Below are 24,015 nucleotides of genomic sequence, written 5' to 3' on the forward strand. Positions count from 1 at the left end.
GATCAATTTTGGAGTACGTGTTCATCCTAGCAATTCAGTGTGTCACGTCTGCACGGGGCATCACGTGCCAAACGATGCCGCCGCCCCAAACAATCTCCAGTGTACTGGTTCCGACCCGCGAGGCATGTTTATTTACACCAGGCCAGCTCCTATTAGACAATCGGGAATAACTGGGATCATCTCCGGACATAAAGGACTGTGGTATTCCACCGTCAAGGCCATGGTTTCTCCATCGCATTTCAACCAGGTTGACCTTGCCTTTTAAACTCCCGAAATTCCCCCGCTTATATAAAGTCAAGAAGATGCCTCTCTCTATCGGCAGTCTTATGGATCTGACTAAGATTGACGGCGGAGAAGTTCAGAGTTCACCAACCCTGGCAGAGCTAAAAACAGACCAGGGGAGGTTGGGGGGGGGCTCTTCAGCAGCAACACCATCTCTCTCTATGTCTCTCGCTCTCTCTCTCTCCCCGGCTCCCAGTAAGATGATACTCTTTCAATTAGGCTCCAGTGCCACACAAAGGAGCCCGAGCGTTGGGCAATCAGTGGCACCTCGGCACACCAGAAGACCTGGATAAGCTCATTTTCTTTTTTTAGCGCCAGGCTAAGACTCGAAAAGGGTTCTTCTTTTTTTGTCTTGAACGAAAGAAAGAAAGAAAAAAAAAAGTCACGAAGAACGTGCACAGCACACTTTTGCTACAGCGTATTTCCTCATCAGTGCAAAGAAAAACCGAGTCCAAAAAATGGGGATTTCACTCATCCGGGACTCTCAGTAGCAGCAAACGTCGGATAAATTAGATCATGAAAACATAAATAAATGTGTTTAGCGTCTCAGACACCCGTCCCTCTAACCCCCCCCCCCCCCCTCCCCCCACACCCTTCCCACCTGCTCAAAAGACAACCTGTTATGTCCCTTATAATAAACCCTTATAATAAAAAATTACAAAACTGTAGTTAATCATAAATAAAAAACAACAACGCATAGCGGTATATACAAAGTGAAAACATCAAATCTGATACACTTGGACGTCTCGCATAAAGCTCAGGGTGAAAGTGCATCATGGCCTGGAGTCCCCCCCCCCCTCCCTTCTCCCCCCCGCTCCCCCCCTCCTTCTCCTTATTGAGGTTAGAGTCTATTTATGAGGCCCACTAGATTCTTGGCAAGAAATGTGTCACCGTCATGGCGGGTGACACTCGGTTTCCTCTTTTTGTTTTGCCGTTCTTGCTCAGGCCGATGAACATCCTCGGGTAGGACGCCGACTCGTAGGCGTTGTAGTTGTTGGCCAGGAGCTTCTCGCTGAACTTGCACTCGTTGTTGTAGTGCGTCTGCAACAGAAAAGGGAGACGAGGGATTATTTGAGATGTCGATTGTCTGGTGACTCTGAGACAAAACAAAAGACGCCGGCCATGTTTTTTTTTGGGGGGGGGGATTTGCACTCTGTATTGTTCGTCTTGATTACTATCAGACAATTGCCTCTATTTTGAGTTATGATTGTAGGGCGATGGTAGCCATTTTATTCAGGGGCGTGCACACAGTCACTCGCAACTCATGATCAAATGCTTCTGCGCAGGAAAACCACGTCACCAACGTACGTATTTACTGACGCCCACCATCGTTACCATAGCAACCCATGCAGATAGGCTGTTTAGGTCTGGACACACAGATCCGACTTGAGAATCAGATTTGTGGCAGTGCGGACACACTCCCAAATCAGATTTGGGAAACCAATCAAGATAATAATGATTAATGACTTTATCAGCATAATGATGATTAATGACTTTATCAGCAAATCAGATTTGCCTGTAATCTGAACATGGCTTAAATGTGACTTTTGGGTATTCATATTTAAAAAGATAGAAAGTAAAGTTACAGTTTTGCCAGCTGGGATGTCAAAACGTTGATGCTGAACATCTCAGAAGTGCACTCCACCCAGACTGTTACAGTTCCAAGCTCAAAACATTTTGTGTGATATTTTAGCCTTTCCTCTCAGACATTTTGTCTCACTATTGTCATGTAGTCCAGAAAAGGACAGAAGTGCAGAACATTAGCTCTACTACCGTTAACGTTAGCGCTCGTTGCTTCGGGAGCCGCCATTACTGTTTTGCCAGCAAGCGTCCCTGATTGGCCGGTTACGTTGTCAACAATGAGGCAGGTCCCTGATTGGACCCGTGGACTTTGTAATTTCGGGAAATCGTCCAGAGTCCAGACTGATTGGCAGCAGAGTGATTTAACCCATTGATACCTGATGCAGCATTTGTGTGTGTATCCCTTTAAGACCGTGAACCGCGTCACGCGGTTCTTTTGGCTTTTGGTGTGCGACTGTGTGTGCGTGTGTGTGTGTGTGTGTGTGTGTGAGTGTGAGGGGGGGGGGGGTCTCTTTAAGACCAGTTTGCTGAGGGAAGAACAGTAGGTGTATGTGGTGGCTGGCAATGCTTGGAATGACATGCTCAGTATGATGACAACTCATGCCATAGTCTCTCTCTCTCTCTCTCTCTCCCCCTCTCTCTCTCTCTGACACACACACACACACACTGCACATGCCATGTGATCAACCATAATGCATAGACAGGAGAGTTCTTTCCTAAATATCTTTGCCTGGCCCCAGACCTTCGACTCCGCCCACTCCACTGAGTTGAGTTTTGGCTGCTTCTAAGATGGAAACGGAGTGTGGACTCGGAGTTGACAATTCAGTCTGCTATAAATTAGAGCTGTGGCGATTCACTTATCTCCCGATTCGATACTATCACGATTCTTGGGTGCTGATTCGATTTATATTGCGATTCTTAAGTATTGCGATTCTACGATTATTGCGATTCGATATTACGATTTATTGCGATTTTTGTTTATTTTTTTCTTTTCTTTTTTCAGTTTGTTTGCTTTTTTACACTAGATTAGAACATGGGAAAAGTTGAATCATACACTAGAGACTGTATATTATATATCATGAGTAGGGCTGGGCGATATAGTTAAAAACAGGGGCGGACTGGGATCATAATTCAGGCCGGGCATTAGATACCAAGCAGGCCAGGCCGATATGGGCCGACGCGCGTGAAATTTGGGCCGTTTGAAGCCCAATTTGGGCTGTTTGAAGCCAGATTTGGGCCGTTTGAAGTCCAATTTTACAATGAGATGCACCCACTTTAACCCTGAAGTGTAATTATTACTTCAGACTAACTAATAAAGTAATAAAACCACTAGTAAACCAGTAGGCGGCGCCTGGCCTGCTGTTCAGTGAATGGCCTGACTGCAAGCACCCAATTTTTTTTTTTTTTTTTTTTTTTTTGTGATTATCGATTCTGGAATAAAAGATCGATTCAAAAAATCGTGACATTAAAAATCGCGATACTTAGGTGAATCGATTTTTCCCCCCACCCCTACTATAAATGTATGCTTATTATTAGAATTATTGGTAACAATTTATTTGCATAGTCCACCAACAGAGAGTCTACAGAGTATTTCTAACATTTCAACAGCTATTTTCCCTTTTTGTCTGTAGATGTTGAACAGATTCTGTTTGCTTCCCATTCCAAGTGATTCTCATCACCTGGAGCCCCTAAATTATTCTGAGAAGGTATGTTCATGAATTGTCACATATAGATAATCAGACTCTATAGATAATACACACAGAGTGAATACAGTTCAATTGTTGAATGTCAACTAATAGGCACTTTTTATGTTTGTAAACAGCGATTACCTATTTTGTGGGCGGAGCCAAACTGGTTGCAGAAAGTGACATATAGCGGTTCAGCTGTCATAGAAATATGGAAGATCCGGACGCCTCCTCCACGTATTTTAAAGCTTTGCCAGCAACAGACAGGTTATCTTACACAGATAAGAAAACTCTTTCAATGGGGTGAGGTTTCCTGAGCTGTACTCACTGTCAGGATGGCTCTAGGATCCAAACATGGCCAAAGTTGCAGTGCCGACATCGTCATATTCCTAGGCTTCCTGACAGACCTCACTGCTCGTGTGCTGGTGTACACAGTACATTAACACAAAGGTATCTTACAGACCTCACTGCTCGTGTGCTGGTGTACACAGTACATTAACACAAAGGTGTCTTCCTTACAGACCTCACTGCTCGTGTGCTGGTGTACACAGTACATTAACACAAAGGTGTCTTCCTTACAGACCTCACTGTTCATGTGCTGGTGTACACAGTACATTAACACAAAGGTATCTTACAGACCTCACTGCTCGTGTGCTGGTGTACACAGTACATTAACACAAAGGTGTCTTCCTTACAGACCTCACTGCTCGTGTGCTGGTGTACACAGTACATTAACACAAAGGTGTCTTCCTTACAGACCTCACTGCTCGTGTGCTGGTGTACACAGTACATTAACACAAAGGTGTCTTCCTTACAGACCTCACTGCTCGTGTGCTGGTGTACACAGTACATTAACACAAAGGTGTCTTCCTTACAGACCTCACTGTTCATGTGCTGGTGTACACAGTACATTAACACAAAGGTATCTTACAGACCTCACTGCTCGTGTGCTGGTGTACACAGTACATTAACACAAAGGTGTCTTCCTTACAGACCTCACTGCTCGTGTGCTGGTGTACACAGTACATTAACACAAAGGTGTCTTCCTTACAGACCTCACTGCTCGTGTGCTGGTGTACACAGTACATTAACACAAAGGTCTCTTCCTTACAGACCTCACTGCTCGTGTGCTGGTGTACACAGTACATTAACACAAAGGTCTCTTCCTTACAGACCTCACTGCTGCTCGTGTGCTGGTGTACACAGTACATTAACACAAAGGTCTCTTCCTTACAGACCTCACTGCTCGTGAGCTGGTGTACACAGTACATTAACACAAAGGTATCTTACAGACCTCACTGCTGCTCGTGTGCTGGTGTACACAGTACATTAACACAAAGGTGTCTTCCTTACAGACCTCACTGCTCATGTGCTGGTGTACACAGTACATTAACACAAAGGTGTCTTGCTTACAGACCTCACTGCTCGTGTGCTGGTGTACACAGTACATTAACACAAAGGTCTCTTCCTTACAGACCTCACTGCTGCTCATGTGCTGGTGTACACAGTACATTAACACAAAGGTCTCTTCCTTACAGACCTCACTGCTCGTGTGCTGGTGTACACAGTACATTAACACAAAGGGCTCTTACAGACCTCACTGCTCGTGTGCTGGTGTACACAGTACATTAACACAAATGCCTCTTCCTTACATAATTCCATCACAGTCAGTGCAGGGCTGGGGCCTCCGCATAAAAATTCACTCAAGAGTAACGTCACGTTTAAAAGGAAATGAAGGAATAAAAATGCAAGAAAGCCACATTTAAATAAAATGAGTGCAGATGGGTTTTTCCATAGATTTCTTTTTCATTTCATTTCTGGTGAATAGAAATGTTTGAGGCAGTTAGGCCACTGTAGACTCTCTGTAGGTGGACTATCAAAATACAGTTACTTATACTTTATTTTATTTACATGGACCATTCCGAAAACTTTTATATTCAAAACATTCTTTGGGACTGTGGGACCTATGTGAACGATCAACCAAGATAAACTCCTTGTTCGTACAAACAATGTGATGTGTGGGTGTGTGTGTGTGTGTGTGTGTGTGTGTGTGTGTGTGTGTGTGTGTGTGTGTGTGTGTGTGAGTGAGATGTGGTCGAGGCAGGGACATAGACAGTAAATCACGACGTGTGTGTGTGGACACTCACAGATCCGTACAGCTTCCCTCGGCGGTTCATGGCCACAAAGCGTCCACTGCGAATCCCCAGCAGAGTCACCACCCCTCTCTCCACCGGAGAGATCTGCAGAAGACCTGCAGGATCAAACCACATGCACATCATCAACAAATGCGGGCCAAGGAGAAGACCTGCGGGATCAAATTACATGCACATCAACAAACCCTGTGGGCCAAGGAGAAGACCTACGGGATCAAACCACACGCACATCAACAAACCCTGTGGGCCAAGGAGAAGACCTGCAGGATCAAACCACATGCACATCATCAACAAACCCTGTGGGCCAAGGAGAAGACTTGCAGGATCAAACCACACGCACATCAACAAACCCTGTGGGCCAAGGAGAAGACCTACGGGATCAAACCACACGCACATCAACAAACCCTGTGGGCCAAGGAGAAGACCTGCGGGATCAAACCACACTCACATCAACAAACCCTGTGGGCCAAGGAGAAGACCTGCGGGATCAAACCACACGCACATCAACAAACCCTGTGGGCCAAGGAGAAGACCTGCGGGATCAAATTACATGCACATCAACAAACCCTGTGGGCCAAGGAGAAGACCTACGGGATCAAACCACACTCACATCAACAAACCCTGTGGGCCATGGAGAAGACTTGCAGGATCAAACCACACGCACATCAACAAACCCTGTGGGCCAAGGAGAAGACCTGCAGGATCAAACCACACGCACATCAACAAACCCTGTGGGCCAAGGAGAAGACCTGCAGGATCAAACCACACGCACATCAACAAACCCTGTGGACCAAGGAGAAGACCTGCAGGATCAAACCACACGCACATCAACAAACCCTGTGGGTCAAGACTGAGGAAGACCTGCAGGATCAAACCACACACACACATCAACAAACCCTGTGGGCCAAGGAGAAGACCTGCAGGATCAAACCACACACACATCAACAAACCCTGTGGGCCAAGGAGAAGACCTGCAGGATCAAACCACACACACATCAACAAACCCTGTGGGCCGAGAGGAAGACCTGCAGGATCAAACCACACACACACATCAACAAACCCTGTGGGCCGAGAGGAAGACCTGCAGGATCAAACCACACACACACATCAACAAACCCTGTGGGCCGAGAGGAAGACCTGCAGGATCAAACCACACACACATCAACAAACCTTGTGGGTCAAGGAGAAGACCTGCAGGATCAAACCACACACACACATCAACAAACCCTGTGGGCCAAGGGGAAGAACTGCAGGATCAAACCACACACACACATCAACAAACCCTGTGGGCCAAGGAGAAGACCTGCAGGATCAAACCACACACACATCAACAAACCCTGTGGGCCAAGGAGAAGACCTGCAGGATCAAACCACACGCACATCAACAAACCCTGTGGGCCAAGGAGAAGACCTGCAGGATCAAACCACACACACAAGATTCAAGATTCAAGATTTTTATTGTCACTCCATGGTACAAGTATCACGTGTGAAATTCTTGTGCTGTGAACTCCGTTTACAACATAGTACAAATATAGGAGAAGACCTACAGTATATCAACAACATCAACAAACCATGTGGGCCAAGGGGTCCTGATGAAACCTCAACATAGGATGCGGTTGGAATGAGAAGGTGTTGGATGGGGAGACAAACGCCCCCCCTGCTCAACACAGAAATCGACTCAGCACATTTTGCATAGTAGTTCACTATCCACACGTAACACGTTCATGTGTCATCCCAAAATGTGAGCTGGCTATTATTCACCAGCTCATCAAAATGCAAATAACTTGTATCTTTGGAATTGTAAGATTCTTACAGACTTCTTGAGTTATCCACCTATTCATGTTCTATTTCATAAGACTTCGGAGTCTCGCTTTATGGGTGTTCATCTCATGGCATCCCTGAGAGATGGACACCCATAAAGACTTCTCGCTCGTATTACTCATAGAACTGTGGTTATATTCATAACCTATAGATTTTTGAATGTTTCAGTACTTCATGCATGTTTTTTTATATATACTTTTGAGGTAACATATTTACAAATATAAAAGGAATTTCCGCACACTTGAATCTGTACAGATTTCACATTTATTAAGCTTTCGGTCGACTAGACCTTCATGAAGGTCTAGTCGACCGAAAGCTTAATAAATGTGAAATCTGTACAGATTCAAGTGTGTGGAAATTCCTTTTATATTTGTAACTCTAGTTATTTTTCCAGCACCTTGGCCGAGACTTGGCTGGGTTGAGCGGTGGCCCTCCCTCAGAGGTAACATATTTAAAAAGAGACAAAGTACATAGCAGTTTTGCCAACTTTTGCCAGTCTAATCTCTGATGCTCAATATCGCAAAACTGCACTCCGCCTATGGGGCGTTTGGCAAGGTGTGGTATTCTCTGTATCTTAGCCTAAGTGAGTGCAAATTTCTGTAGTTTTTATCACTTTAAAAAAAATCCCCAGAAATCTTCTGTATTTGGAAGCCAAATCAAAAAAAAAGTCACATCAGCATTTAAGACAATGTTCCCTCTAAGCTGAGAGTTTTCTGACATATCTAATCACATTTATAAATATATATATATATATATATCTGCAGGCCATATGTCTGATAGATTAACCAAATTATAATGTCCTGTCAGAAATGTACAGGCATGGTTTCTGTCCCAGGAGGTAAATGATATTAGATGTGGGGATCGTCTGGGTTTAGTGGACTGACTCCCCTGCTGATGCTCAATGTCTCACTTGTCCCGGGCTAAGCCTCTGGGTTACAGCAGCCGCTGGGTTACAGCAGACCTCTGGGTTACAGCAGCCCTCTGGGTTACAGCAGCCGCTGGGTTACAGCAGCCGCTGGGTTACAGCAGTACCTCTGGGTTACAGCAGTACCTCTGGGTTACAGCAGACCTCTACAGCAGTACCTCTGTGTTACAGCAGACCGCTGGGTTACAGCAGACCGCTGGGTTACAGCAGACCGCTGGGTTACAGCAGTACCTCTGGGTTACAGCAGACCTCTGTGTTACAGCAGACCGCTGGGTTACAGCAGACCTCTGTGTTACAGCAGACCTCTGGGTTACAGCAGACCTCTGTGTTACAGCAGACCGCTGGGTTACAGCAGACCGCTGGGTTACAGCAGACCTCTGGGTTACAGCAGTACCTCTGGGTTACAGCAGTACCTCTGGGTTACAGCAGATCTCTGGGTTACAGCAGTACCTCTGGGTTACAGCAGACCTCTGTGTTACAGCAGACCTCTGGGTTACAGCAGACCTCTGGGTTACAGCAGTACCTCTGGGTTACAGCAGTACCTCTGGGTTACAGCAGACCTCTACAGCAGACCTCTGGGTTACAGCAGATCTCTGTGTTACAGCAGACCTCTGTGTTACAGCAGACCTCTGTGTTACAGCAGACCTCTGTGTTACAGCAGACCTCTGTGTTACAGCAGACCTCTACAGCAGACCTCTGGGTTACAGCAGACCTCTGTGTTACAGCAGACCTCTGGGTTACAGCAGACCTCTGGGTTACAGCAGACCTCTGTGTTACAGCAGACCTCTGGGTTACAGCAGACCTCTGGGTTACAGCAGACCTCTGTGTTACAGCAGAACCTCTGGGTTACAGCAGACCTCTGTGTTACAGCAGACCTCTGGGTTACAGCAGACCTCTGGGTTACAGCAGACCTCTGTGTTACAGCAGAACCTCTGGGTTACAGCAGACCTCTGTGTTACAGCAGAACCTCTGGGTTACAGCAGACCTCTGTGTTACAGCAGACCTCTGTGTTACAGCAGACCTCTGTGTTACAGCAGACCTCTGTGTTACAGCAGACCGCTGGGTTACAGCAGACCTCTATGCATGTTTTGTTCCTGATATCATTTTGAAATGTTTTACGGCAGCTTGGATTCTTCAAAGAGATCCCGTGTAATGTATCTCCCCGAAATTTTATGCCGCCGCGTCTCAAAATAGTGCCGAGGGAACACAAAAACAAGCTTGGAAGTTCCCAAGCATGGCTGTCAATACCGCAATACCTTTTTGTCACTTAATAGCACTCCAGTTCAGAATGCATGGGATGGCACGGATTAGATTTGACATGTTGGGTAAATACATGTTTGTTATTCTGCGTGTCTGCAAATGTCAGGCATTGTATGACTTTGTCAGGGTCGGGCTGCTGGGGTTAATCTGCCTTAACAGATGGGTCTATGTTGTAGCTGTGTGTCCTAACTTTAGGAGCTGGCTGGCCGCTGGCCTGGATCACAGCGAGCTCTGGTTACACACAGAAGAGAGTGGAAAGCACCTATACACACCTCTGCTCAACGGCACTATGGCAGGACTCCAGATGTGGGCACTGACGACTGGATCAATATCTGCAACCCGTTCGCTATTACATACAACAGGTGTTTCGGTGATTTGAGTGAAGCCAAATGGCTTGCAGGCAGAGAGATGGCAGCAGGTATAGTGGCACGTTTTGATTAGAAACTGTCTCCTATTTTGTCATTCATTGAAAATGTATTATAAAATCAACCTTTTGCGAATTGTCAATTTAGCCCATGAAGCCTGTCCACCTACAACTGAGGGCTGGCGATATATCTATATGATATCAATATTGTGATATGACACTAGATATTATCATCTTAGATTTTGTTTATAATGTCTTGATATGGCATGTGTTCTTTTCCTGGTTTTAAATACATGACATTAGAGTGATGTCATTTTCTGAACTTATCAGACTGTTCTGTTAGGCTATTTGCCATTACCCATTTATCCATTTATCCACATTAGGCCTACTGATGATTTTTTAATCAAAGATCTCATTGTGTAAATATTTTGTGAAAGCTCATCCCCCAATTGCAATGTCGATATTGAGGTGTTAAGCCACAAATATTGTGATATTTGATGTTGTCCATATCGCCCAGTCTAAAAAGCTCGTAACAAAGTTCAATTAAATAGCCTAATTTATAATTATATATTCAATTAGGCTATCTACAAAAATATACGCTGGAACTGTTAATTGGAATATAACTGCGCATAGCCCACATGTGTCAAAAATGGAGAAATAGCCTGAAAGATCCACTGCATCATGTGTATCCATTAAATAATTGCTCCAAACTTACTGAAACGATTTTCGTTGTGCACTCCCGTTATTCTGCCGTCCGGTGCCACCTGAATATGAAAGCCGATGCCCACGTTGCAATAGAGGCGCCGCAGCCTTTTAATGCCCAGGAGGTAGTCGCTGTCCCGGCTGGTCTCCACCCGCTTCTCCCCCGGGATCCGCGCCAGGGAGCGCGAGTAGAGGGCCTCCCAGCGCTCCGACGCCGTACCGTTCAGCCCGGGGGCGCATCCCGCTAGCCCCGCCACCAGCCCCAGGATCAGTGCGGTCCGCAGGGCCGCCAGAGAGCCCATCATCCCGGGTCTGGCTCTGCACACAGCCGCCCTGTGCCGACGCCGGCCTCTCCAATGAACCGAGAACAAGAAGAAGAAACTTGGCGATAGAGAGCGTGTGGAAGTTGCGCTCATACCCAGACCGAGAGGCGCACTGGCTTCAGCTGGAGAGACATTGATCTGCATGGACGCGCTGCAGCCATGCCGCTATATTTATACCTGCCAGGGACATTACATCACAGCTCCACACTTCTAACATCTACAAACTACATTTTCACGTTCAAGTGCACCAAAAAAACAGCTGGGAAGTGATTGAAATCAAAGAATAGCCACGTCTTATCTCACAGCAAAGTGCGGGAGTTTGTAGAGAATAAATGAATAAGATGTAATAATAAAAAAAACTGTCTCTTTGTGTGAGGCCTTCATTATCAGCAGTGGAATATCATAATTTATGTATGGGAGGATGTCAAATAGGAAATGGCCCAAGTTAACAGACCGTGGTGTCGAGACAGGAGACAGTTCTATAAATGAACGATAACAGGAAAAAACAAAGGTTCCAATTCAACCCAATGAAAAAAAAAAGCACCAACTTAAGACTTGTAGAGAGAAAGGGGAACTAATGTCCCGGGTTCTTTAAGAAAACAATGGCAAGACTAAATAGAGGGTTAGCAGCGTGATAAGTAGATGCTGTCACTGTTGGCCGAGGCCTGACACACTGGCCTTTACTGTAAAACACATCATCATCTTGTTAAAGACAAATGGACTTGCCTTTATGTGGCAAGAGTGGACTCCATGTATAACAGTGTGTGGGTTTATAGTGAAATACTACCGTAACTAAGCTTGGGATTATTATTATTATTACCTATATATATATATTTTTTTTTCATAAAGTCTGGTTATTGTCTGCAGGAAAGTGTTTCTGTTCCTCAAAAAAGCCAATCCTGTAACTATACAATTCCGCACAGTCCAGATAAGCATTATGTCTATACTTGCCTATTCACTGATTTTTCTGAATTGTAAAAGTGAAGGACTGTCTCATTCGTTCACAATCTAAATACGCTACACATTTTTTTTCCATCTATATAGTCGTGTGACACACCAAAGCCCAGTTTGCTACCTTTTCCGACCAACTGACATCTTTATGAAGTATACACACACTATACATGTATGTGGAGAACATGTTGCTATACAACATGTGGCAAATCATGTTATCACATTAAAACATGTGATAACATGTTTTCCTACATGTGAACATTTTCCCAAACCACACGCTTCCCATGGGTTCCACATGTGTTCCACATGTTTTCACATGTGAAATTTAACATGTGAACATCATGTGTTTTTTCTGTAAGGGTGTGTGTGTATGTTAATTTACCACTAGATAGCTGCTAATACTATGTTAAGCATTGTGGGTTTACCCTAGTGTCCCATTGTCTCTGTCCATGTTCAGTCATTGAAGGTCTTCCCTGTCTGTCAACACAGAGACAGAAGACCTTTGATCTCTGGGGTGGCTCGGTCTTGCTTCTTATTCTCCACGCATGAGACGCTTTCTCACGTTCACATTCGGCTGATCCTCAATGTTCTTTGTATGCTGCAAATTGGCACCGTGAATGCAGTCAGATCTTAGAGACGACCCTAAAGCGCTGGAGCCCTGGGTCGACGACCACCAGACCTCCATGGCCACTGAACCACCGGACCTGCAGCACCGGGTTCAGGACTACCAAAAACAGCTGATGAACCATTGAACCACTGGACATTCAGGGTAACCGATGGACCTCTAGGTCTAGAACAATGGTTCACCAGACCTCCAGGATGGCCAATGGACAACCACGACCTCCAGGACAGCTTAGGTCGCTTTCACATACTCTATAAGCTGGTGGACTTGCCTTGCCTGCTGAGGGCTGACTGCACACAAGTGAATCCGCGAAACGCAACCCATAGAGAAACATCGTCCTTTATGCGATCTTGGGATTTCTGGTTTTACTTTGGTGTTACTATCAAATAAATATTTGACAAGATTGCGCCCAATATGAGCATCAGATGAGGCAGCGAGCTGTTGGGTCCAACATCATTCTGCAGATGAGCGAGGCAGCGCGGTGCGCGCCGACCCGTGTGCACGCCTCACTGTTTGTTTTGCTTCCTTCTACTGCCTTCTACTCATGATGCACTGCCTTTCCTATATTTGCTCTTGTGTTTGGTTCGGTTTGCTTTCACACCACAAACGAACCGCGCTAGAGTTCACTTGCAAACGAACCGAGACCCACGTTTTCAAGCGGACCAGAGTTCGCTTGTTTGTTCCGCAACAGAGTTCGTTTGCGCTTTCACACCACCCCAAACGAAGCGCACTATCCGAGGAAACGAACTCTGGCGCAGTTAAAGCGGACCAAACGGCTTATATGTGAAAGCGACCTTAAAGTCGAGCTGAAATGAAAAATGACTTTTTAACTATTTTAGATCACATCCCATGTCATACAGTGCACCTATTGAACAATGTATGCCAAAGAAATCACAAAAAAATCAATTTCTTTGATTTTTCACATGAAAAGTCAACGATGTCTTCATTCATAACGAAATCTATAGTGTGCTGACGTCAGCTATTCACCTTATGTAGCCCCGCCCACTTGACCCGTTTGTGTTATGACTTCCTGTTCAAAATGCCAGCTGTTTTACCTGCTCAAACCAGAGATGGTCTCTGGTCACAGCTAGTGGCTCCCTGGAAGCATGCTGCGGGGACATAGCTCTGCCACAGGAAGTGTCAACACAATCGCTTCCGATGTGACCGTGGGGGCTTCTTCATGCTGAGGGGGCCCCTGGGTTTGCCCATATGATAGATCCGGCCTTGCACCAGTGCCACAGGCCGCTGCACCTTCAAAATCCAGGGTGGCTGATGATCTGTTGGGCCTCCAGGATGTCTATTGGAGCACTGAACCTCCAGGACGGCCTGGTATGATCAAATATGTAGATACCACGGTGCTCAGTCATGGTGATGTCTATGTGCCATGGTGATCACCTGTATGTGTTTGTGTTTATTAGTTCCATCCTCCAAATGTGATCTGGAAACTCAAGTTTCCGATCCAGATCAAGATATGATCTGGAGATGTTTGTGGGCTGTATAGAGTAGCACAGTGATTCTGAACCTTTTTCATGTCAAGGACCCCTAATTTAGTCCACATTCGATTGACATTCATTTGACGAGAGTTTGTCTCTCCAACCCAAATCTGCAACAATTCTTTATTGGTAGATATGATTTTGTCCAGAATTCCATGACTATCAGCATTGTAGGAAAGAGATGACAGCTAAACTATGTCCAAAATAGTCTTTATTCTACATTATCTAATTGTGTTAACTTCTTACTTAAATAATGGTGTTCAACATGTCACCAATAGCCCTAATTTGGATGGCATAGTGGCTCAGTGGTTAGCGCTGCTGCCTCACAACAAGAAGGTCCCGGGGTTCGAACGCCCGGTCCGTCCCAGGTCCTTTCCGTGTGGAGTTTGCATGTTCTCGCCGTGTTTGTGTGGGTTTCCTCCGGGCGCTCCGGTTTCCTCCCACCATCAAAGACATGTATGTTAGGGGTTAATACTCCTAATATCATAATAACATCTAGGCTTATGGACCCCAGGAACAATATGCTGCTCCAATGCTGTAGCTACATGGTCATCCTAATCAACTTCAACTTAATTTCATGTGGACCACCTAGAACCCCCTAAGGACCCCTGGTGGTCCCTGAACCTCACATTGAGAACCACTGGAATAGCAGCTCTTCTGCTGTCGCTCTCCATGGTTCTGTAACATCCTTTTCTCACAAGATGTGGAAGTTAGGTTGAAATGGTTGAGATGTTCCTCTCACATCATCTTGACATTTGTGAGTGATGGTACGTCTTTAGTTTCTGTGTGTGTTGTAGGCTACTGAAGGCAATGTGTTTTTATGTCATATTTATGCAATGTCATTGCTTGGGTGACAGCTGCTATTGAAGACTATTCGCATGCAACACAGCAATCACTGATTCATTTGAAAATCTTGGATATTGTAACTATTGGAAAAAATTGGTTGGTACTTGTATTATTTTAACCCTTTAGACCCAATTGGTGTTCTGTCCTTTTATCTTGTTGCTGCAAGCCTTGAATCTATTTTTTCCCCAACCAAAAAATACAAACAATTTATACAATTACCACTGCAACTAAGGTGGGTTAATACAGTCTGATGTCTAACCAGCTTAACAGAAAAATGATTCCTAAAGACACAGACATTTTTCAAATATCAGTCGGGATTCATGTCATGAAGGTCTTTGCATTGTGACAAAGATGTCCTATTAGTTCATGTGTATATCAAGTATCATTTATATCCGAGCAAAGGAGGTGGGGATGTTTCCTCTGTTATTGTTGGCACAGAGAACTTGGATGGTGGCCATGTTGAAAGCTGTCGCTGGACTGCTGCCAGATTGAGGTTGCTGTGTGATTTGTAGGAATACAGTTGTCTATGTTCAGTGTTGTAGTTGAGTCGGACTCCGGAGTCCGTGTGATGAACAGATCCTACAGAGTTGTTGTTGTTAACATCGAAGGTCTTTACAAAGTATTAATAGAATAATTTGATATCTAGCCATTATATGTTTTTGAAAGTAGCAAAACTTGTAATTGACTCTGTAGGTGGACTATCCAAGTAAAGTGTGTTACCATATATATAAAAAATAAATAAATAAATAAATAAATAAATAAATAAATAAATAAATAAATATATAAAATTATATTTTCCCATTAGAGGAAAGTATGACAACGATTACAGGTAAAATCTCAGTTTGTTTTTGTGGGTTTCTTCTGTGCTCTATGGTTTCGCTTTATAGAGATATGCTTCAACTGAGGCATTGAAAACCAAATCAGTGTTCATCCTGGTCGACGTCTGGTGATGAAAAGGCGAACAATCATCTTCTTGATGTAGGTTGAAAGAACACGGTGTATTTGTTTTGGTCATGAGGGGCTATACGTACGTTTTATGTCCTTCGCCTGATTGTCAACACTAAGAACCATGAAGTTCAACAGAGCCAATGTGCTTACTGCCCGCTGAGAGCCCTGCAGTCCTCAGACCGAGATGGGCCAAATTCACATTCACACAGGGCGATGGTCACCACTGTGGAGGGAGGGAGCCGACCAGCTGCCTCTAGGGGGCAGTGTCTACATGTGAACACTCCTGCAATGCAGTCTGTCACCTGCATGCTGTGAACAGAAGACCTATCTTGAAACGTTTTCAACACCCTTCACCATCTCTCTCAGGTCACCAGCAGTACTGCAACTGTAACTGATGTGGCTTTTTATACTGAAGCTGGTCATAGGCAATATTTTGTGCAGATTTTCAATATCTTTAAATGTTACCATTTTCATACGTATTCAGTGTATCCCCTACAATTGCAATCCTGACACGGTATAAAAGCCTCTGAAACAGCATTTAGAGACTAAAACCCTAATAATCAATGCATAAATCAACAAAATGATCGGCCTACTTATAAATGTAGCCTTGTGTCACATCATTATTATGCGATGGCTTTAACAGAAGCAGCCCAGCCGGCTGAGGGTCGGTTGACAAATCCAAAACATACAAACTCTATATAGTCTGTTGTTCAAACAGACACTCAACAGATCAGAAAGGAGCAAGTCAGTGCAAACATGATCCAGCGTGGGAATGATCAACCCATTTATACAACATCAAATCACATGTATAGAACAAAACAAGTGGTGTGGATGCTGAAGCCATGTGATCCTTGGCCAAAAGTCACATATCTAAAAATGTTTGCCTTAGGTCATTGGTTCTCAAATGGGGGTCCGGGGACCCCCAGGGGTCCTTGAGCGGGGTTCCAGGGGGTCCCCAGCCAAAAGGGGGGTCATTTATTTTGGCTATAATTCCATTCATAAGTAACACAATGACTATTTTGGTCATGGGTTTTATACATTTTCTGTAATAAAACATCTAAAAGCATCAATCATATGGGGGACCGTGGGACAAAATCCTATCAAGTGGGGGGTCCGTGGTCTAATTTTTGTCAGTTGAGGGGTCCTTCATGTGAAAAAACTTGAGAACCACTGCCTTAGGTTATAGTCACTTTGACACGAAGCCATTGAGCCACATTTTGACATAGACAATCTTGACGTTGACGTTGAAAAGGACCCTCTGGGTTTCCCTTTCTGAAAGACAGGCTCTCAGCCATAGTTATTATATCATTCATGTCAAAATGCTCTCCGAGGGATTCTTATCCCTGCAGCCATCAGCCGCAGCGGATATCGCCGTTCTATTGGCCGGCTGATAAATCTTAGTAGGGCAAAATGGTTGTGGGCAGGATCTCATGGAGGGGAGAGATAGGGGCGGGTTGTCCCGGGCTATAGGCCTTGTAGGAAGAGATTCAGAAGATAAATGCTGCTAAATGAAAAAAGACAGAAGAGGGGCCTCAACAGGCCATACCTCCTCTGCATTCCTGTTGAGTAATATTAGAGTTGGCCATTCATAACGGACATAGCAAAGGTGTTACACTTTGTATGACACAGTTTCTGCTTTCAGGAGGGCCTGCCTTGTTTATGGACTCCGCTTCGCTCCGGCTTTCGGTCGGTGTTTTCAAAAAAAGCCCAAAAGTCTCAGGCGACATCGCTTCCCAGGCCCCCCCTGGGAGGAGCTATTGTCCGGGCCAGGAAGCCTGCCCAGCCCGTAGGTATAGAATGACAGGGCCTTTCTATGCAAGCTACCTATAGATGGGAGCATGGGGAAGGCCAGGGACCTGCAGAGCTCGACATCCAACCAGGAGAGTCCGAACGGCGGCCCGTGATGAATTTTGCATCGGGCCGGCCGGTCGTCTTTCTGGTTTGCAGCTCCGCCGTGTCGCCAGCGACAGGTGCAGCACTTTAACAAATGAGTGGCAGCAAAGAGTGACGGATAATGTAGCACGGCTGTGTGGGGGGAGGGTGGAACTGCGGTTTTAGTCCTAGGACTTTATGCAATCATGTAATAAAAAACGACCGCTACTTAAAGGTATTGAGAGCCCTTTGACTGACCTTTAGTTTCGGTCATTCATACCGTGTTGACAGTTACCATAGCTGTTCTTTTACAGTCGTATAATAGTGAGTTAAAATTAGATCTAATTATTTAATTGTAAAGGAATGGTTTAAAATAGCGTTGGGTCTCATATAGCGGACGAGAGATTAAGAAGGATCATTCTGCCCAGGCTTAACTTTTGCCATGAGTGACTTTTTTTCCTTGGCAAAAAACAAAAGCACCTCCTTTGTGTTTCAGTCGATGCCATTATCAAAGCGAAGTGGCCGGAGGAACAGAGAAGCAATGAAAGAAACACTCATTAAAAAAAAGTCTCAATTCGACAATTGTGACCTTTGTGAAAATATTCAAAAGTCGATTTCTGAGTTTAGAACACTTGGGCAGTATAAGGTTCCATGTGGCCCTTTTGGACTTTTTTTTTTTAATTGCATGTCGACTGAACATTTTGAAGAAAAAGTACAACTTCAGTGGGTTGATGTCAAAACGTCTCATTTTTGAATATTTCAACGTGGAAACTCATCATTCCAATCTGACAAAAAGTAGTTTGAAAGTTCATCTGGAGGAAGATAATAAGAAAGTACACATATACGTTCAGCTTTCTTAAAGTGTCCAAAGCTTTTTGTACACTTCCATTTACAACTCTAGCACAAAAAGCCATGCCCTAAATTAATAATAATAATAATAATGTTTTTCTCTTCTCGGGGGGGGTGAGAGGAGAAGTAAGATTCAAGTCCTGCGATCACAAACCTTGGCCATGAAACCTTTGGGAAACCATTCCGTTGTGCCGGTTGCAACAAATGAATGAAAAGTAGCCACATAGTAAGAAAGTAGCCAGTTGATTGTTTGAGTCAGTACCATTGTGTTTTATGTTTGAACCAGAGGGCAAAGCTGGCAAGTGAGAACTATAGGAAACAAATGTAGAAACAGTCTTATTATCAATAACTTAGAAAAAAACACGGGCACCAAATAAATATTCATATCATTAGTAAATATACAAAGTACTTCTTGCAGTTTACAGACAGTAGGCTATCACATCGTAAGAACGTCACAAAAATACATCTGATCCCACCTCTGAGTTACTTTCCCTTCGCTTTTCCATTTGAATCTGAAAAAAGTGCTTTGCTGTGTAAAGTCCTCTCTTCAACGCCCATTGTCGACCTCCTCTTGTTTGTTTGTTAGCACTTCAAAATAGCAACATATTATATTCTGTTTGTCTTTTAAGCTTTTGACACGTGAAAAGCGATAGAGTCACTGTACATGCATATACTGTATATACACACATTAATTGTACCACTTTAAAAAGTCACAAGTTCTGATCCAAAATGAACCGGCCACCGTCTGAAGTTTGACGGCCGATGGCAAAATGATTGCTTGCATGGAAGTAGAACTCTCTACAAAAATTGACATTTTTTGAGCTATATTCAGACATCTTCTTGAAAGATAGGAGCATTTTGGCATTTTGAAGAAGTCACTCATCAGTGTCCAGGCAATGAACCACTTCCCAATGCCAATCTTATTAACAGCTTGTCATCTTTGCCACACTGGAGACAAGATTATAGCTGGGGTGACTTTGGCCATATCAGTGCGTGCGTGCGTGTGTGTGTGTGTGTGTGTGTGTGTGTACAGTACATGTATGAGTGTAAAGAGCAAACACACCACCATCAAAGTGTGACTTCACACTCATGTCAGTGGAAAACCTAGATTTAATATATGTGCCCCTAAACCTCCTCGGATGGTCTTTCTCTGCTATTTCCTTCTTCCTCTGTGTTGTTTTGTTCCTCTCCGCATCGACAGCAGAAGCTTGCGCTAATCCGGAAGGCTCCCGGATCCGACCGACTTTCCGCACGGTATAGTCTTTCCAGGTCCTCCGTTGATCGCTCAATCAAGCTATGTGCCGAGAAACGGGTCCGTGTCAGGGCGAGTCGTAGCTCCGCCACTTTTTTCAGCTCCCCCCCTTTTTTCCGACCGCGCGTTCAGTCGTCCGGCCGGCGCCCGCGGCCCTTCCTGGCCCGATGCCGGCGTCTCCGGCGCTCTCCGCGGCCGTGCTGGTGGTGGTGGTGGTGGTGGTGCGGACTCTGGCTGTCCCTCAACCTCCGCACCATCTCGTGGTCCTTGTTACCGAGCACCCGGGGCAGGAAAAGAGAGGCCTTGTCGGTGCTCCGGGTCTTGAACCCTCGCCGCGGCCGGCCCTTGCCGTTGATCGACACGTACCACTGCCGTTTGGCGCTGGCGCGACGCTTGCCGCCGCCGACCCCCGGTGGCGAGGGCTGCTCGGTGGAGTGGTGGCGGGATGCGTAGGTGTTGTAGCCCAACTCGTGGATGCGCTCCACGAACTCGCACTCTTTGTTGAACACCTCCTGGGAAGAGGAGGAGGAGGAAAAACAGTGAACAACTTTGGTCATGCAGCTCGTCGTACAGCCGGTCGGTCATGGTTTTTCTTCAGATGCAGCGAGTGTTTCCAGTCAAACGCTGCCGTCAGTCACACAAGAGTCCTATATCAGGCACCAGGAAAAGTGGAAATCTCCACAAAATTATGCAATTTATCCCAGATAAAGATTACAGTCGGCTCTATGCAATCAAATCTCCATGCCTTGTTAGTTGAGGCCTTCAGACTGGCTGCTTCACGGCCACTTGTCAAAGAGGTGCGAGGTGTTTGGGTGTGGGTGAGCTAACAGACGGAGGTAAAGGTGTGGGAGCGGAGATCTGTGCTTACCGAGGCGTATAGCCGGCCTTTATCATTCATGGCCAGATATCTCCCGGAGAAAATCCCTTTTATGGCCACGACACCCACGTCCACCGCTGTGATTTCCATGATACCTGCAACACAGAGACGAGCATTATTATGGGATGCAATTATGGGATTAACACGTGTGCGGATGCTATGGGAATTAGAATGATGAGTTAGGAGCTCATTTTGAAGAGTAACCCAAAGATGTATTCATGTTCAAAGTGCCAATTGTCCATTTAAATTTGAAACGTAATTCTTTTTGAAAGATAGAAATAATATTAGTGTTCAAGAATGTATAACTTCCACATACTAATTGAATGAACGAATGAATGAATAAATAAATAAATAAATATGAAACTCAATTCATTTTACGCACGGTTAGAGTGACTAATATGACTGATGGATTGCGTTTGCCACCTCTTCCCACTGTAGCAGGATGTGTATTGGTTTGTTTAATCAGTGCTTGATTAGTTAACGGCCTGTTGAGCGGCCTGGAAAGGCTGTAATTGTCGCTGATGAGATAAATACATCCGTTAGGCTTTGTCCCGCCTGGATGTTCATTCTCGTCTGTGATACTCTAATGCAGATTAGTCTGCAATGAGATGACCTCACACGCACACGCGTGCGCGCCCACACACACACACACACACACACACACACACACACACACACACAAACAGAAAGTCAACTGACGAGCCAGCGACTAACTGACCGTGAAAAAATAAAATAAATAAAATAAAATAAACGGTTGGATTGAAATCCTGAATAGCCTAGACTGACCTCCAATACGTTACTATATTGCATATAAACATAGACAGCATATTTTAGCCATAACGGAAGCATATAATTTGATCCCAAATTACATTCCAAAAAATATTTGAATCAAGAATGTGGTCCCAAAATGTGATAGCACTTTTCACTCGGGCTGTGATCCAACACCGCAGCACAAAGTTCACCTCACAGCTCCATCACGCTGCAGGCAGAGTTTGGAGTATTGCGTGCGTAAAAGTTGCGCTTTTACTCACTGAGCGGGTTGTTTTCCTCCAGCGAGCCGTCTATCTTGCCGCTGCTGTGGATCTGGAGGTGATATTTGGTGGCGCAGTAGAGCTTCCTGCGCCTCGGCGCTCCTCCGAGGTGCTCGTACACTCCTCCGCGGCCCCCCGCGTCCCTCCGCTGCCGGGGGTCGCAGCGTGCCCGGGCCTGGCCCGGCGCGCAGGGGACCCGGGAGCTCTGCACGGGACGATCCAGCAGCACGCTCAGCAACACCAGCAGAGGAAGAATCATCAGCATTGTGGCATGGCCGGGGGGCGACGGCTGTGGCGAGAAAACAGAGAAGAGCTGCCCGTTGTTAACGGTCCCATTAAAGTGTCGGGGGCCCCCCAAACAGCCCCGTGCGCATCCGAGCCTACCCGCGACAGACAGCGCTCCAACACCCGCTCCTCGCCTCGCCTCTCCTCTCTCTCTCTCTCCTGCTGAAGGAAAGCCCTCCTGTGGTCTCTGACTGAGAGCCTGTGCGCAGACTGAGCGCAGATATAAAAGAAGCTTGCGGTGACAATGGGCTGAACTCCGACCAATTGATACAAAGGAAAGGGGGAGGCGAAAGGTATCAGCCCTGTGTGAAGTGAGAGACTGCGGCGTGGATACAATTACACCGTGGCTGCTGAGTGCGGAGGAGCAGCTCCCCTCTCCTCTGAACTCCTCTTCTGAAATATCCCCAAGAGCAATTAGACAGCCCAAATTATACAGGCAGCAGGCAGAGCAACAGGTGAGGGGGGTCAGGAATCCTGTTGGATCCTCGTAAATCAATCGCCTTTAAATCCTGTCAATCTTTTAATAGTTGCAACTTTTTTTCTCAATTTGCATTTACATTTTGTGCCCTTTTGATTGCCATTCATTTTTTGTTCAGGCTAAATAATAAGGCCTAAAAAAAGTTATTTTGCCACTTCTCTCTCCCTTTGCATGCCTGCATTGGACCATTATAGGCCCGGCCTCTATACTGTATAATATCTCAAAAATGTCCCTCTGAATGCAGCGCGCTCGAGATATTTTAATATGCAACATTCTGGAATAACGGAACGTTTCCCGCGCTTCTTGGTTTTGGGTGGTCCTTGTCTACACATCAAGTAGACATATTTATCCCCCGTTTAGCAGGTGCTTGCCCGGCGCACGCAGTAAAACCATCATTACAGACCGAGGTCGATATCAAGTTTCTCTAATTTGTAATTTGCCTTGAATCAGTGCTTCTCGATGGCAGCCGAGACCTGCATGTGGCGCAGAAAGGGGAGCGTCCACTTCTCCCATGCAGCAGCAGACAGACAGACAGACAGACCAGAGGGGGGTGGCGAGCCGCCACTGTAGATTAACTTGTGGGAATCAAACCGCCGACCTCTCGTCTCGCCGAGTTAAGCTTTTCCGACCCCTCGCTTTGTCCTCGAGCATTTATACGCTCCTTCTTCCTCCTGAATGGGAAACACTGCTCACCGTCGCTACGCGTCTAGTGTCTCTGGACGCTGGATAGGAAAAGACAAATGTCTAGTGTGGTCTAGTCATTGATCCCAGAGGGGCTCTCTCTGTGCATGTGTTCTCCACACCATGCAGCCTCTCTCCTGGTGCCGTATATTCTTTATATCCTTCACCCGAGCAGCGGGATTGTCCCAGACTTTTTCCCATCCTCCTGCCCCGGCTCTGGCTAGGCAGCAGCCGGTGGGCGGAAGAGCAGCAGGCCTAAATGACTACTGCCTAAATTGCTTCCATCTTGGTCGCATTATGGTTTGCATTCTGGTAATTAGCACCATCATCTACAAATCTCTCTGCCCTTTGGCGCTGCTCCACCGCCGCTGCGAAGGGCCTGCGCTGAGAATCCCCAAGAGGAGTCCAACGGTTAATTTGTCTTCCCCTCCCATACATCACCCAGCGAGCCTGCCTCTGTCACTTTATTTACCCCCCGAAAAAGGGGGTCTTTTTTATGATGGCAAAATGTGTGCAGCATGATGCCTGGAAGACCCCTCTCTCTCTGCACAGGCAGACAGCACAGCAGAACCATGCAGCCAGCCAGCCCGTGTGTGTATATCAGAGGTTGTTCTGGTGGCCGTCTCTAAGTGAGACGCCCTTGATGTGGTTAAATGCTGGAAGAGGGTGGGACCTCAGATGTGGTGTGCTGTTTCTCTCAGAAACTATTTTAATGACGCTCCCTCCGCACAACC

General features: G+C 45.7%; 2 protein-coding genes across 2 annotated transcripts; both read right to left on the bottom strand.

Annotated features, from left to right (window-relative positions):
* Positions 1-1,146: 1,146 nt before the first annotated feature.
* fgf4 (fibroblast growth factor 4) lies at positions 1,147-11,123 on the bottom strand (the record flags this gene model as incomplete). The annotated part of the gene is made up of 3 exons (XM_083662214.1): positions 10,787-11,123; positions 5,696-5,799; positions 1,147-1,323 (listed from the first exon to the last, which is right to left on the bottom strand). Exons 1-3 carry the CDS (start codon positions 11,076-11,078, stop codon positions 1,147-1,149), a joined length of 573 nt encoding a protein of 190 aa, XP_083518340.1. The 5' UTR covers positions 11,079-11,123.
* Positions 11,124-20,057: 8,934 nt separating this feature from the next.
* fgf3 (fibroblast growth factor 3) lies at positions 20,058-22,102 on the bottom strand (the record flags this gene model as incomplete). Its single annotated transcript, XM_083662166.1, has 3 exons — positions 20,058-20,441; positions 20,798-20,901; positions 21,838-22,102. 3 exons carry the CDS (start codon positions 22,100-22,102, stop codon positions 20,058-20,060), a joined length of 753 nt encoding a protein of 250 aa, XP_083518292.1.
* Positions 22,103-24,015: the final 1,913 nt, after the last annotated feature.

The sequence above is a fragment of the Poromitra crassiceps genome (genome assembly GCF_964638095.1).
Source record: "Poromitra crassiceps genome assembly, chromosome: 28".
NCBI classification, from domain to species: domain Eukaryota; kingdom Metazoa; phylum Chordata; class Actinopteri; order Beryciformes; family Melamphaidae; genus Poromitra; species Poromitra crassiceps.